The sequence below is a fragment of the Vigna unguiculata genome, chromosome 10, assembly GCF_004118075.2.
Source record: "Vigna unguiculata cultivar IT97K-499-35 chromosome 10, ASM411807v1, whole genome shotgun sequence".
Lineage (NCBI taxonomy): Eukaryota > Viridiplantae > Streptophyta > Magnoliopsida > Fabales > Fabaceae > Vigna > Vigna unguiculata.
In genome coordinates, this window is record NC_040288.1 from 24,881,626 (window position 1) to 24,897,282 (window position 15,657).

The window sequence follows — 15,657 nt, forward strand, 5'->3', positions numbered from 1 at the left end:
TCACATATGACCTTTTTTTTCTCAGATGATGTCTTGAAAGGTTGCAACATTTGGTTTGTGCGCCACTCCACTTTCTTAAACAACATGCATTATCATACAAGATTGATTCTAATTGATATATCAAACTTAGTTGCACCACCAAATTACATTAAAACACACGAAAACCTTACAAAGATTGTTTAAACGAGTTTTCTTGAAGATGAAATGACGAATAAGGTAAGGGAAAGAGAATCACACAATGGTTTTTATACTGATTCACTCAAATATGAGCTACATCCAGTTTATCAAGACAACTTGAGCCTGATAATGCACTATATCAAAAAAATTACGCAATCCCTTAAAGATTACACTTTTAAATATAATAAAACCACCAAGATTCTTGAATCCCACAAGAAGCTCAACCCTTGCACAATAAGATCCCATTTGCAAACCTGGAATCACACTAGGAAACAACCAAAAGCACAAGAACAACCAAACCTTGGTGGTGGCTCTCCCTAGCAAACCAAAACACGTTCTTCAATGCTTTAAAACCAAGCAAAACTTGCTCCAAGATTCAAAGATCTTCAATCATGAGCTGCATACTTTGTAATTGAAAGAGAGAGTTTCCAAAAATGGTTTCATTGTTTTCACACTCAGAAATTACAAAAGTTACTCCACTCTCTTAAAAACCAACTAATATAGTCGGATCATTAGTGAATTCAATAGGTTGATTTGTTCGTACAATCTGTTGATTTCACTTGACTTAAGTGAAATCAACTGATTGCATAACAATTTAACTGATTGAATACATTCATACCAGAACTATATACAACAAGACTTTTAACATGTTAAAACCCTTTTTAACATATTTAAAAGGACAAACACAAGAGAAAAGAAATCTACATTATGTTATACAATCTATGAATTGAGTCTAATATTCAAATTTTGTGATCTTCACATCAAACTTCAGATTCAATATACCCTAAGTTTGATCAACAACAAATTACTTCAATTCTTCATTAATACTTCATCAATCATACATGATCTCAAATACTAGTTTCATCAAATTCATGCACAAAGATCGTTTGTGCTAACATAATCTATACTTCGCTATACTAGTTTGATATATTATGTGTATAATTTCATAAACTTGTTTAGTGGATATTTGATGATATCGTTTAATGAACTTTTTTAATGAAAAAATATTTTTCATTGAGAATTTACAAAATTAAACACTTAAGATGAAAAGTGTGACATTCTCAAGTAAAAAAAATTAATAAATGAATAAAAATATTAAGAAAAACATAAATAAATTAAATGTGTATTGGAAAAACAATGTAATTCATATCCCGTTTGAATAAAATTTCACAAACTAAAAATAAAAAATTATAACTAAGATTGTAACGAGAAAAAAAAACTTTTGAAATTAAAATAAATTTAATAGATATCAAAGATCTAGAAGAAAAAAATTATATGAACCAATGAAACATTTCATATATATATATATATATATATTTATATTTATATTTATATATAATATTTAAAATATATTTAATTTAAAATATTCGAGTATTACTCATATTTATATTTTTATATCAAAATTAAAACAAATCTAGATAACATATGAAAACAAATTTATTTATGATCCAATAGTTTGATATAAAATAGGTTCTTTTAAGTTACGTTATATAAGATATTTTTGCATATAATTTAATTACACATTCACTAATTTTTACGATAATAGTTATAAAATATACAATCAAGCTTTTTTTTAATAGATTAGTAATAATAAATTTCTTACATTAAACCGCTCTTAATTTTGTTTCTTACAACATGGCAACTACATCTACAGCTAAATTTTTACCAGAAAAGATATGAACCAGTTAAAATGTCCCTTTTTTCTATTAAAGCAAAAACAAGAATAATTCTTTCTTTTAAATCTGGCGTGTCATTGATCATAATAACTAGATGGAGGTAGAATTTAGGGAACATAAGATAGTGAGAATATGATCAATGCAGTAAAACGGTGTAACGATGATTCTACATTTACCAATAATAATTCTACAAATGTTGACTAGAAAAGAATAGTAATAAACTCTTCAATCTTGCACCGAATAGGTTGCAAATGCAACACTAGGACACGCAGCACCAAAGTTCAAATCAAAGCTTCTGATTCGGTCATTCTGAGCACTGACTAGTCTTTATTACACACTTCTTCGTGAATCTGAAGCTGTTTTCTTTTATTGTTCATGACCAGTCTTTTATCTTTTATGTGATGTATTTGCCTTTTCATGTTTCAGGCAGAGCCAGGATTTGGTTTCTTTATAGAGGAAAATCAAAATTCAAGATCAAAATCAAGCACAACCCACCAACACCACCATGCAGAGGTGGAAGTGGAACAGGAAGAAACCCCCCATTTTCCCTTTGCTTGTGCTTGTATTGCTGTTCTTCATAGCCTTCTCAACCCTCCACAGTGAGCACACCATACAACGAATCCATGAAATCCCAGATCATGTTCTTAACCACCAAGAGGTTTCTTCAGCCACCTTTGTCGAACCCAACCTCTCTGGTCACCTCAAGCAAGCTCCAGGTATGGCATTTCTCTTCACTGCTTGCTTTGTGCTTCATTGGAAGCTTAAAGCTTTGTGCTTTCTCTGACTTGTTGAAATGGGGTTGTTGAATTTTAGAGGTTTTGGATAGATTCAGTAGATGCAACTCTACTGTTGAGTATAGTGGCAAGAAAATTGCTTGGCGTGGTGATTCTTGGCAGTCTGGTCGCCGGAGAGTGAGGCCGGAAAGTTGTGATGTTTTTTCAGGCAAATGGGTGTTTGATAATGTTTCGCATCCACTGTACAATGAGTCAGATTGCCCTTACATGTCTGACCAATTGGCCTGTCACAAGCATGGAAGGTCTGATTTGGGTTACCAGTATTGGAGATGGCAACCACATAACTGCAATTTGAAGAGGTGGTTCTCTCTCTGAGCTTTGTGTTTGTGGTTTTTAGCTGAATCACCATGGTCTAATTATTGCTTTGGACTTGGAGCTTGTTTGGTGGAAATTTCGAAAAAAGGAAAAGCAAAAAATAAATCAGTTTCTCCATAGCTTGTGCATAATTAAAATCAGATTTTGGAAAAGCTAAAAGGAATTTTTTTTTTTTTACAAATTAGCATATGTATAACTTCATCTTAGCTTATGGAAAAACTATTTTATTTTTCTTCTTACTTTTTTTCTCCTATACTTATGAAGAAGTTTCTCCAAACAGGCACTTAGTGGTGACATGAGTTGGAATGATCCAATTCAATGGCTTGAACGTTGTCAGTATTTTGTGAAGTGATGTATGACCAAGATTGAGTTTAGTAAAGGTCCAAGTACAATATCATTTGCTGAGTTGTTTGTTAGGTAGGAACCAAGAATTGAAAGGAGAAAGAAGAGATAACTTTTTTATTAAATAGAATGAAAAGAACAAGAAATAGGAGATCAGTGTCTCTCTCCAAGAGCTTGACAAAATATGTCATTAATGCTCAATCTACAGAACGAACATCCTTCCCCTCTCCTATCTTTCTTCCCCTATTTATATCTAACTACTAACTAACTAACCTAACCTAACCTAACGTAACGTATTAATAGTCTATCTTAATTAATTTCTCCTTCTCCTTATATCCTAACATTGTTCCTGTGGTTAGTTGAAATTTTTTTATTTTTTTCTGGTGCATAATGTAGCATTAGCTGTGGGTTGTGTAAGTGTTTAACTATTGGGTTAAAGATGTTTAAGCCCTACAAATTAGGAATGTTCTTCTTTAGTCGCTAATATGTCACTGTTATTGGAAACACCAATGTGGGATCAAGGGAACTGCAAGCGTACATTTTTTCTATATATAGGAACTAGAAACATATTTAATCTTTTAGTTATTTCTGTGATAGGGTAGGTTCCTTCTGATAAGATTCACTGAATTCTTGTATGAAACAGGTGGAATGTGAAAGAAATGTGGGAGAAGTTGAGAGATAAAAGGCTAATGTTTGTTGGAGATTCACTAAATAGAGGGCAATGGATATCAATGGTATGTTTGTTACAATCTGTAATTCCTGCTGATAAGAGATCAATGTCACCAAATGCCCATCTCACCATTTTCAGAGCAGAGGTAAGAAACCAATACTGGAAACATGTTTATGATGTTATAAATGTAGTCCTCCATAATATGTGTCTTTTTCCATCATTTAACTGAATTTCTTTATACACATTGCTTGCTCCAAGACTTGGGTTGATGGGGTCTAGTTCACAAGTGCCATTGTCTTGGGTCTCATTTCCAGCACACTGCTATTTTTGTGCTAATTTTCAGGATTATAATGCAACTGTGGAGTTTCTCTGGGCTCCCCTGCTTGTTGAATCTAATTCTGATGACCCAGTAAATCACAGACTAGATGAACGCATAATTCGTCCTGATACAGTTCTTAGACACGCATCACTGTGGGAAAATGCTGATATTCTTGTTTTTAACACATACTTATGGTGGAGACAAGGCCCAGTTAAGCTATTGTCTGTATCAATTCATTAATGTGCAAGTTGTTATTTAAGGGAATGTTTTTTTCTCCGTTCTAATGTATTGTATTTTCTTCTATTGCAGATGGACAGCTGAAAAAAATGGAGCTTGTGAAGAATTGGATGGCCGAGGAGCCATGGAGTTGGCCATGGGAGCTTGGGCAGAATGGGTATCTTCAAAAGTTGATCCCCTGAAGAAGCGTGTCTTTTTTGTGACCATGTCTCCAACACATCTCTGGTGAGAAACCAAGCTATATTTTGTATTATGAAATACTGAAGGAAACATTTATACTATGCATTCTGTGACGTAGAGCAGAAACCAATTTTTGGTGGCTGGGCTAGATTAACTTTGTTGTGCATTCTTAGAACTTATAGCAGAATTATATTGATGGTTATCATACATCTTAACCGTGTTTTATTTAGATAATCCAATGCAAATTCTGTGGTTTAGAACTTACCTGTTATAGAATTTTTAATTCCTTGGTTTCTAGTCCTCCCACTTCAGTTCTGTTAGATAAGATCGTAAAAGGACTTATAATTTCTAGTTTGAATTTTGACTTTCTTTGAAATCATCTAATACGATTCTGTTCTGTCAATATATTTAGGTTTTAGAGAGTCTAACTCAATTGGTTAAAGAGTGTTTGGAAGTTGTCGTAAACTTCCTGGTACCTATTCTAGGTTGTTAAACATGAGTTTGTGGATCTTCCACAAAGCTGACTTGTATAGTTGATTCTTAAACTCTGAACTGTAAACTCTTATGAAATAGAAAAATTAATATTATTAGAAGACTTACTAATGACATGTAGGCAAAACAAGATGCTATTAACAAAACAATACTTCAAAATTTCCACATCATAATAAAGCTAAATAGCAAATTCCACTAATGAAGTGTTGATTATATATTAATACAATATTAGATCAAACTACTCTAGTGATTAAATTGTATATAAATTCATAAAAATGTAAGTCACAGTAGGATCTTGTGTACTAAACTACTTTCTAGGATAAGGGCATCTAAAGTATAACAACTTAGATAGTCTTATAGAGCGTGTTGCTTATCAGAAGCATCTATTGGATTAAAGCGTCTAGCAGGGACTTTTCTTATCTGCTTATGTACTAGCAATCTGGCTTTCTGCATAACTGTTTACATTCAGTTGTTAGAAGTTCATCTCATGAGTGTTTCTAACTAATTCTTAACAGTCTTGTAACGCTCTTTTTAAGAGCATCTACCTCCCTAGTAAAGAAAAGAATTTCTCGACATAGTAAATGAGATAATTTATTCTTGCTATCTTGCTTTGTGTGTTCTTTGTTTGTTTGTCTCCAAAAGTGTGTTTCACAACCAGTGTGAGAGATTTGAAGAGCTTAAAATTTAATTTGAAAGTTTGTCATCATGTTTGTGTTCAATTCTATGAATAAAATGTTCAATTCTGTGTCCAACACTCAACTGACTAGGTTGTTGAATACTGGACTACTAGATTGAAGTTTATAAAAATAGTAAATACTTCAGATCTGAATATCTTGGAAGTGGGTAGGTACTCAAACAAGCTTAGAAGCCGACTGAGTAATTTATTTAAGATGGTGAATGATTAGTTCACCTTTATGAGGATGAACAAGTTTGATGAGGTAGACTTTTAACGATCAAGTTATTGATGTTTGACCTTTTATGATAAAATTTTATTGTTATGATTTGTATTAATTCTATTTTGGATGTGTTTGAACACAAGACTTTACTTCGCCAAGTATATAAAAAATCTTTGCAATGATGAGCAAAGACTTGTTCTCATTTTCTTTTATCAATTGACGTACGTTCTTATTTCAACAAGTCATTTTCTCCGTCTTTTTCCAATTCTTCTTATGGTGGTAGCCCCCTAATTATCAAAGGAGATAATGCGTGTTGTTCCCAATTTTTGTCATAAGTGACACTACTTCTCAAGAGGTTGTAGAATTGATAGGGTTGAGTAGGTTGAGAGAGATAGATCTGTTTTTGTTTCTAAGTACTCATGGGAATTCGGTTAAGTTGATTCCTACGCCTCTTAAGTATACCTCAAGGAAATATATTGAGGAGTTCCTCAAATTGTTTAGTGCATGTGATAGTGATGTTGTTGGGCTCGTTATGGTCGAAGTGTGTTCTGCCGAGAATGAAGTGTACAAAAAATTTCCTTTATGGCGTATATTTTACCTTGTATGAGTGCTTTTCCAAAGAATATCATCTTGACAGTGATAATAATGTCCAACGGAGGATCACCTACGAGAGACTCTATGTTACAGAAGTCAATAAGAGTTTTAGAATAATTAGAATGATAACAATATAACAGTGAAGAAAATGTGGTGAACTGGTCCAACAGTTATTAGGTTCCTATATGGGATCTTCCATAGACACTGAAGTCATTAGTTTATGAAAATTAATGTGAACTGAAAATACTTTTATTCGTTATTAAAGGTGTATAATAATATTGTTTTGTTATCTCGATCCAAAGGTTGATATTTTCTCATTTATATCGCTACACCTTTGTATACCATCACAACAATAATTGATGAAATCCAAAAATCAATGAATTGAACACTATTATCATTCAGGAGCCGAGAGTGGAAACCAGAAAGTGAAGGAAACTGCTATGGGGAGAAGGAGCCTATTTACAATGAGGGCTATTGGGGAAGTGGTTCAGATTTGCCTACAATGAGCACTGTGGAGAAGATCCTAAGCAATTTGAGTTCAAAAGTTTCTGTCATCAACATCACTCAACTATCAGAGTATAGAAAGGATGGTCATCCTTCTATTTTTCGCAAATTTTGGGAGCCCCTTAGGCCTCAACAGTTGTCAAATCCCTCATCATACTCTGATTGCATACATTGGTGCTTGCCTGGGGTACCTGATGTGTGGAATGAATTGCTATTCCATTTTTTATAGATGTTGTTACAATATTCAATTTTCTTCATTGAATATAGCAGCCAATATCTGCATTTTGACTGGTAAAAGCTGTTTCTACTTCTTGTTTACACACCAAGGTAGACTTCTTTTGACAAGTAAATGCTGAAAATTTAGAGGCCTCAATGCTGATGTGCACCTTAAGGGACATAAAACTGAGGTAGTTATATGTTTTGATTTCTTTTGAATGTGATTTATTCATTCTCTCTCTCATCTCCTTCTACATGAAATGATTTTTTCAGTGTGTGATTAACTATTATATTTATACTTGTTATATATCCTATGCATGCTTTTGTTAGCTTATAAAAACATCAGGGTTATGGCATGTTTAGCAGCATCTCTAAGAATATACTTGTCAGTATAAATTCTGGTGACGTTAAAAGCATTTCTGTGGTGGAAGAAGCTAGAAATGTATGGTATATTGGCTTATAATAGATGAAACGGAATTTCTGAAGTGAAATAAATACTTACTGAAACTCAAATAGTTCATTTTTTCCTTAGTTCAGATTTTATTTTCTTCTAATTCTTTAATTTTCATCCACTCAACCATATACATCGTAAATGTAAAGCAAATAAAGCTTTCAGAAGTTGATCTGTCTACCTACATGGACTCCTTAAAGTTTTCATTTCGACTTGTTTGGTGGGACAAAATTTGAGCTTTTTTTAGGTTGACTCCAATGTGATTGAGGAGTGTAATTTTATCAAAGCATCAATGTGTATAAGATATTTATGCAATACTGTTGATGATATTTATAGGATTTATAAATGAAAAAAATTCAGTATGAAACTAGCGACATCAGATAATTCCCAAAGGAAAAACATGTTTTTCTTGGTAATTTCTAGAGGAAAAACATGTTTTTCTTGAATGTCTGTCACTAAAAGTTGAACAGAACATGCTGACAAAAAGTAAAAGAAGAATATTTCACCCAAATTTGACAGTGGAAATGATATTGATTTGTGATTATGTTTTAAAGTGAATATCTTTTTATTAAGAATAAACACATGTAGCTCATCACTTCTATCATAAAATGTTTTTAACAAAGCATTCCAAATATCATCTTTTCACTTTTCGGTTTTCAACATATCATTCTTCATATCCCTCATCTTCTTCCTCGGTTTTCAACATATCTTCATATCCCTTTAAAAAATTCTTAAGCAACAAATTTATAATTCTATTGGAAAGTCAAAACATGTCAAACTCATCCACTAGTGAGACAGACACATAATACATTTTCAAAAACTCAAAGCTCATGTCAAGAAGGTGTAGATAAATCATGACAAAGAAATATTGTAATGATGCTCCACAACATTATAACAATTGTAAAAAAAAAAAGAGAATAAATAATTTTTTAGAATAAAAGAAAATTTACTCATTTTGAAGAATGATTCCTAATTTCTTGATTACTAAAAGTGTGATCAAATTCTAAAATAGATGGGATATTAAGATGTAATTTTAGTCACAAGGTGGAAAAAGTAGTTAAATAGAAAAGAGAGTTATAAGAATGAGTTATGAGGAGAGGTTAGATGTAAAATGAATTTAAAATTGGTTTCCTATAACTCTTTTCATAACGATAAATGTCATTGTAAAGTGTTATAGGGATGCGTCAAAGTTTTATCATGTCATACATGACCAGAAAATATTATTTTAACATGAAATATATCAAATCTTAACATATGAATTACAATTAACATAAAATGTTTCTGAATTTCTTTCTACTTTTGGAAAATGCATTTAAGGGAAAAAATTTCTATTTTATCCTGGAAAAACTCCGACCTGCCGGATTCGAACCAGCGACCTAAGGATATCTGTTATAGACAACTACAGTCCTCCGCTCTACCAACTGAGCTAAGGTCGGTTTGTGCTTACATGTATAAGCATAATTTTAATTTCATATTATGAGACAATACAATTATAATCCCGAGTGTAAACATTAATATCAAGAAAAATAAATTTAGTATACAATTTATTACAAATTCTTTATATAAATTGTAGTATATCTCAAACAAATAATAATATTACATCAATAAAATAATATATCATTTCGCTCAGTGAAATATCAAAATATGAAATAAAAATATAATTTTATGAAATAAATTATTCATTAATTTAGCGTGAATTAATAAGTTATAATTAAGCAAAATAATATTAAAAGTATAATTTATGGTTTATTTATTTTTACAATACTGCATTTTTTATTTACTATCGCATATATAATTAATTTACTTATTATATAATTAAATCGTTTGTAATGAAAGTGTAATAAAATATTCTAAACATCAGTTATAAGGATTAATCTTATGAGTCGTACAATTTTAGTTCATTGATTACTCTTACAGAATTTGTTTAGCTCTCTTTAATTCATTGTCTCTTTCTTACATTATTTTATTTAAACGTGTACATTAGATTTTAACTAGTTTCTATTAATTCTTTTATCTTGCAATATTAATCATCCCTTACTTTTGTTAGATACTCAACATATTGTTTGGACTAGGAACAAAAAATTCATATACACTTTGCAATAATATTAAACCGAAATTACTATATTTTAAGTACAATTTTTTACAGTATATCTTAAAGATATAAACCAGGTTGTTTTGCCTAAAAGAAAATAAAATAAGTGACATTAAACAATTGCAAAAGTAATTTGTTACAAAAATTAAATTTCTCTCTCTCTCTCTCTATATATATACAGCATACTTAAACCTCTTTAAACCTTTTAAATATTGATTTGACTGTGATTAGAAGATTAATTATTGGAGCTTATAAGGAATAAATTTCTAAAGCCATACCTGTTCTAAGAAAATATTATTGAAAAAAAAAAGAATCAGGGATGGACAAACTGAATTGTGACTGCTACAAATAAAGTAATTCTAATTTTTCTACAAATTATCTTGATAAATAAAGAATGTATTGAACTGTTCAAGTTTTCACTTGGCCAATTTATGTTGTGAATGATTCAAGATCATTTATATCTTCAAACACTCTTCTGTTATTGAAATACTTTAGTACTGAAGTTGTTGACAGCGGCATCAAAATTGGTCTCTAAGTGTGACCCAGTCCTTCAAAAAAAATTTCGTATTCAACCCATTTAACCTATATCGTCATCAATGTAATATATTGAAACAAAGTCTAACCTAAACTTTGATTAAGTTAACGATAATCCCTCATAAAATAATATTACTGGAACAAGTATAAGAAACAAAGCCAAGGTGAAGAGGTAACACCGAAACAATTACGTTTTCTTTTTCGCATGGGGCATCTCCTTGGTCTACTCTTTGATCAAGTACGCATGTAGTTGTTAAGGAATGGTTCCTCACTAAATAAAATATTAATTACGGTGAATACAATTTGCAAAGCAATTAATGATTCATCCTTATAAATACCCATCTCCAAATGAATCAAAAACACACTTCTCACAACATTACATAGCAGAAGAATCGTTTAAGTATACCACAAGGAAAAAAAAAAATGAAAGGTGTTTACTTGCTTGTTGCCGTCTTGGCTCTCACTTCTTCAGTTGTGTCTTCCTATGACCCTAGTCCCCTCCAAGACTTTTGTGTGGCAATCAAGGAATCCGATGGTGGTACGTAAAAATATTCCAAGAAAGATGCATATATATCTTGATTTTATCTCGTATTACATTTTTTTTTTATCTTTCTTTTCTTATCGTATCATATAACTTATAAACTTTTATTTGTATTATCTTTTTTAAGTTTATATCAATCAGCTGTTATAATACCTTTTTATATCCATGCATTTTTGAAAATATTATTTAAATCATACTAACCATTTCTTTGTAATTTGTAGTGTTTGTGAATGGAAAATTTTGCAAAGATCCTAAGGCTGTGAAAGCTGAAGATTTCTTCTTACACGTGGAACCTGGAAACACTGACAATCCACTGAATGCAAATGTGACTCCTGTGGCTGTTGATCAACTACCTGGACTAAACACGTTGGGTATATCTTTGGCTCGCATAGATTTTGCACCAAAAGGTTTAAATCCTCCCCACACCCACCCACGTGGTACAGAGATCCTTATAGTTCTTGAAGGAACTCTTTATGTTGGATTTGTAACCTCAAATCAAGATGGAAATCGCCTTTTCACCAAAGTGTTGAACAATGGTGATGTCTTTGTCTTCCCAATTGGTCTTATTCACTTCCAACTCAACGTCGGATATGGCAATGCTGTTGCTATTGCTGGTCTTAGCAGTCAAAATCCAGGAACTATTACAATTGCAAACGCTTTGTTTAAAGCTGTTCCACCTATTTCTGTTGAGGTTCTCGCTAGAGCTCTTCAAGTAGATAACAAAGTAATTGAAGATCTTCAAAGGAAACAATGGTATGGCAAGGACTAGTCGGGGAACATGGTCCATCATTTCTTATTCTACAACTATAATGAATTTCATGTTTCTATATATATCACCCGAGGCAGTAGACCTCTAAATAATTATTGATATAATAAATAAAGTGCATCTGGATTGTTTTTGTATACCGTAATGTTGTTTTTAGTTGTAGTTTCATTTGGTTTATTCCAATGTTTGTCAATTTAATGGAACAACCAATATTTGCAAAAATTGTGCTTGGATCTAATTCTAGTCTTTAAGATAACACATGGTTAATTAAGTTTGGTTTGACGATGTTTTCTTAAATAATTTCTTGATAGTACTATTTGAATTAAGTTAGATTGTTCTATTTTCCGTAAATATTTACATAGGAATACCAAAGTGAGTCAACTTGACTTACATGGGTTGACTTATCACAAATTGATCTAAAAATGAGTCTGTTAATCCCAAATCACTTTTTGGTAAGTCATAAATTGTATAAGCCGACTTAATCCACCTGGGGTACTGGGTTAGTAGGTTGACTCATTGAATGAAGTTTTATTCTTTCAATTTATTTTATATATTTATTGTAGTACAATAAAAATTAATAAACTCAATTCATTTTTTATAGTATTATAATCAAAGTGTTTACCTATTTCTCCAACTATTATTATGAAGACAGTAGTTGAAAATTAAAGTGTTTACCTACATAATTTGGCAAACAAATTAATTAAACATTCAAACTATTCAAAGATTATTGATCCACATTCTAATATTTAAAAAATCAAATTGTCAACCTACATAATTACAAGTAGTAAAGAATTATAATAAAAAACTTATGAAAAAATTGTAAAAAGTTAATAAAAGGTTGTTGTCGGTAGGTTATAGGTTAACACACCTTCAACCCAACTTGAACCTATTTTTAACACACAAATTAAGTGAACTGGTTCAGTTTGACCTATATTTAAAAAAATTGATTTTTTTTTCTTCTGAACTTGAACCGATGATGAACCATATCGACTTACGGATTGAAACCTAATTTGACATTCCTAATATAATTTACATAACACTAGTGCAGATTTGACATTTTACTTCGCCTTATAGGCCTCAGTTATAGTGGAACCGAAGCCTATAAGGAGGCGGTGACATTTTTGCAATTTCGTCCAACTATATTGCCTCGAGTCGACTAAAAACCGGTGCAGTAAGAGGTTTTAGGTCTCGGTTACAAAAGAACCGAAGCCTATAAGGCAACCTGATAACCCTAATTTCAAAAATGCCACTAGCGTCAGTATTATTGGTCTCGTATTTTTATGGACCAAGGCAATAAAGGGTTTTAGGCCTCAGTTATTAATTGAACCGAGGCCATAAAGCATGTTATAATTCCCAATTCGCGAACCATATTCATCGTCTCACACAATTTTCTTCCTTCTGCACGAACATTTGCATTCTCTTCTCTCTTCATGAACGTTTACTACTCTGCCACCACCAATTCTCTTCTCTCTGCACCAACCTCCAAGTTTTGGTCTTCGGCGAGCTTCATCTAGCGATTGTGCCAATGACTAGGGGTTTTCATCGGAGCCGCCTTGCTTCAGCCCCCTAGAACCTCCTCCATCACGACGGCTGTGTCGCCTCTGAACGACTTGCTCCTCCGTCTCTTTCTCTCGTGCATAGCGCAACACCTAAGCCCTAAGCTGTCATCTCCAGCATCCCACAGTTCCCTGAATTCGTCGAGAGCGTATGCCAGCTCGTCGATGTGGACCCCGCACACCAGAAAATCTTCATCCACGGCCTCAGTTGGGACGCCACTACCGAAACCCTAACTTCTGTGTTTGGGAAATATGGCGAGATCGAGGACTGCAAGGCCGTCATCGACAAAGTCTCTGGAAAATCGAAGGGTTACACATTCATCCTTTTCAAGCACAAGGATGATGCTTGTAAGGCGCTGAAAAATCCACAGAAGAATTGGAAACCATACAACTTGTTGTCAGTTGGCCTATGCTGGCCCTGTGTCGGCATCTCCTCCAAACGCCAACCTGGTTTCTGAGTATACGCAAAGGAAGATATTCGTGTTCGATTTGGGTTTGTTTATGGATTTTGTTATCACGATTGGGGTCTCTGGATTGGTTGCATTCTATCATCATATTGAATTCGGGAGGCGTTTCTGGATTGGTTGTAACGTTCCAAGTATATGGCTTCGGTTAAACCATAACTGAGGCAGAAAGAGGGTGTTTTTGCTTCTATTGACACCCGGGGCCAAAAGTTACCCCTATTTGCCTCACCCCAATATGCCTCGGTTCTGGAACCGGGGCAAAATATTGAAAATAACCGATGCCAAAAGCCCTTACTGCACTGGTGTAATTATATTACGACCAAAAACATATTAAAACTATTGAAAGTTTCACATCGACTAGAGATAAGACAATTTCGTAGTATATAAATGGGGTGCAAACCTCACTTTACAAGCTGATTTTGTGGGATTAAGGGCTTTAAACCCATTTCTTACATGATATCAGAGCCATTGTTTAAAAAAACCTATCCTATAGCAAGATTTCTTCTTGAACATTTTGTTTCACCCGCTATTAGACCGCTAACGGACCACCCATTTCTAGACCCATGCATAAGATGTATATACCTTTACGTGAGGGGGGAGGGGGGGGGGTGTTGGAAGCCTCACATTAACTAGAGATAAGACAATTTCATAGTATATAAGTGGGATACAAACCCCACCTTATAATTTGATTTTGTGGGGTTGAATTAGGCTTTAAGCCCACCTCTATCAAAAACCTATATTATTATCAAACTAAAAAAATGTCCATTTGTTAACACCATAGAAGTGTGTAACTTTTACCTTAGAAAATAGCTTTTATTTTCAAATTACATATGCTTTTACTTTAAAACATGGATTACTCGTAAAATTTTATTTGATTGAAAAATGGATTACTCTTACAAAACTTTTTTTAGGTCTCTTTAATTCATTGTCTCTTTCTTACATTTTTTATATATACGTGTACAATTGATTTTAACTAGTTTCTACTAATTCTTTTATCTTGTAATATCCATTTATCACTTTTTTTGGTTAGATACTCAACATATATATTGTGTGGACTAGGAACAAAAATTCATATCACATTTTGTAATAATATTAAACCGAAATTACTATATAGTCCATGTTGTTTTGCCTAAAAGAAAATAAAATAAGTAACATTAAACAATTGCAAAAATAATTTGTTACAAAAATATCCATATATATATATATATATATATATATATATATATATATATATCATAATTAAACATATTTAAACCTTTAAATATTGACTTGATTTTGATTCTAAAATGAGAAGATTAATTATAGGAGCTTAGTTTAGGAATAAATTTAAGCCATACCTGTTCTAAGAAAATATAATGGAAAAATTAAGAAAAACGAAAATACAAGATCAAAGATGGACAAACCGAAGATCGTGGCTGCTACTAAATCAACGTGGGATTTTACGAACAACATTTATCTCCATTTACGGATTTTGACCAATATTTATGGAAGAGACAAAATAATATATTCAAATTTTTCTTTTATCGATACAAGCAAATTTAGTAAGTTTGAAGAGAAATTTTTTTAAAACATGAACTTGTTTGGAATCGTGAGAGTGAAGAAAACTCATTGATTAAGGGATTAGAGTTCCTTCTTGTTCTTATTTAGCCCCTTTTTCATTCCTTCTTCTCAACTGTGTCGCCCCATTCTCCATCGTTTGTTGTCATGTTTGTACTTGCTCGATGTCATGATCGCATTCACTCGCCATCGCAATCACGTTCGCTTGTCATTGTGGCCGCGTTTGCACTAACGCTCGCTTATCGTCACGGTTAGTCACCATTGTAGTCACTCCTTTCTGCGAG

At 32.5% G+C, this 15,657-nt stretch overlaps 2 protein-coding genes and 1 non-coding gene across 4 annotated transcripts; 2 read left to right on the forward strand and 1 right to left on the reverse strand.

Annotated features, from left to right (window-relative positions):
- Positions 1 to 1,959: 1,959 nt before the first annotated feature.
- LOC114165472 (protein trichome birefringence-like 35) lies at positions 1,960 to 7,717 on the forward strand. Of its 2 annotated transcripts, none has more exons than XM_028050088.1 (7): positions 1,960 to 2,156; positions 2,280 to 2,569; positions 2,667 to 2,946; positions 3,948 to 4,119; positions 4,318 to 4,514; positions 4,603 to 4,755; positions 7,095 to 7,717. In XM_028050088.1, exons 2-7 carry the CDS (start codon positions 2,359 to 2,361, stop codon positions 7,423 to 7,425), a joined length of 1,344 nt encoding a protein of 447 aa, XP_027905889.1. In that variant the 5' UTR covers positions 1,960 to 2,156; positions 2,280 to 2,358; the 3' UTR covers positions 7,426 to 7,717. The 2 variants fall into 2 exon arrangements, with proteins under 2 accessions (XP_027905889.1, XP_027905890.1); XM_028050089.1 differs by having other exon boundaries at positions 2,024 to 2,156; positions 2,284 to 2,569.
- Positions 7,718 to 9,211: 1,494 nt separating this feature from the next.
- On the reverse strand, positions 9,212 to 9,299 carry TRNAY-GUA. The gene is given in 2 exon segments: positions 9,212 to 9,247; positions 9,263 to 9,299. It is a non-coding gene; the product is annotated as a tRNA-Tyr (tRNA).
- Positions 9,300 to 10,838: 1,539 nt separating this feature from the next.
- Positions 10,839 to 11,933, forward strand: LOC114166465 (germin-like protein subfamily 1 member 20). The gene is made up of 2 exons (XM_028051201.1): positions 10,839 to 11,027; positions 11,252 to 11,933. The coding sequence occupies exons 1-2, from the start codon at positions 10,913 to 10,915 to the stop codon at positions 11,797 to 11,799; spliced, it is 663 nt and encodes a 220-aa protein (XP_027907002.1). The 5' UTR covers positions 10,839 to 10,912; the 3' UTR covers positions 11,800 to 11,933.
- Positions 11,934 to 15,657: the final 3,724 nt, after the last annotated feature.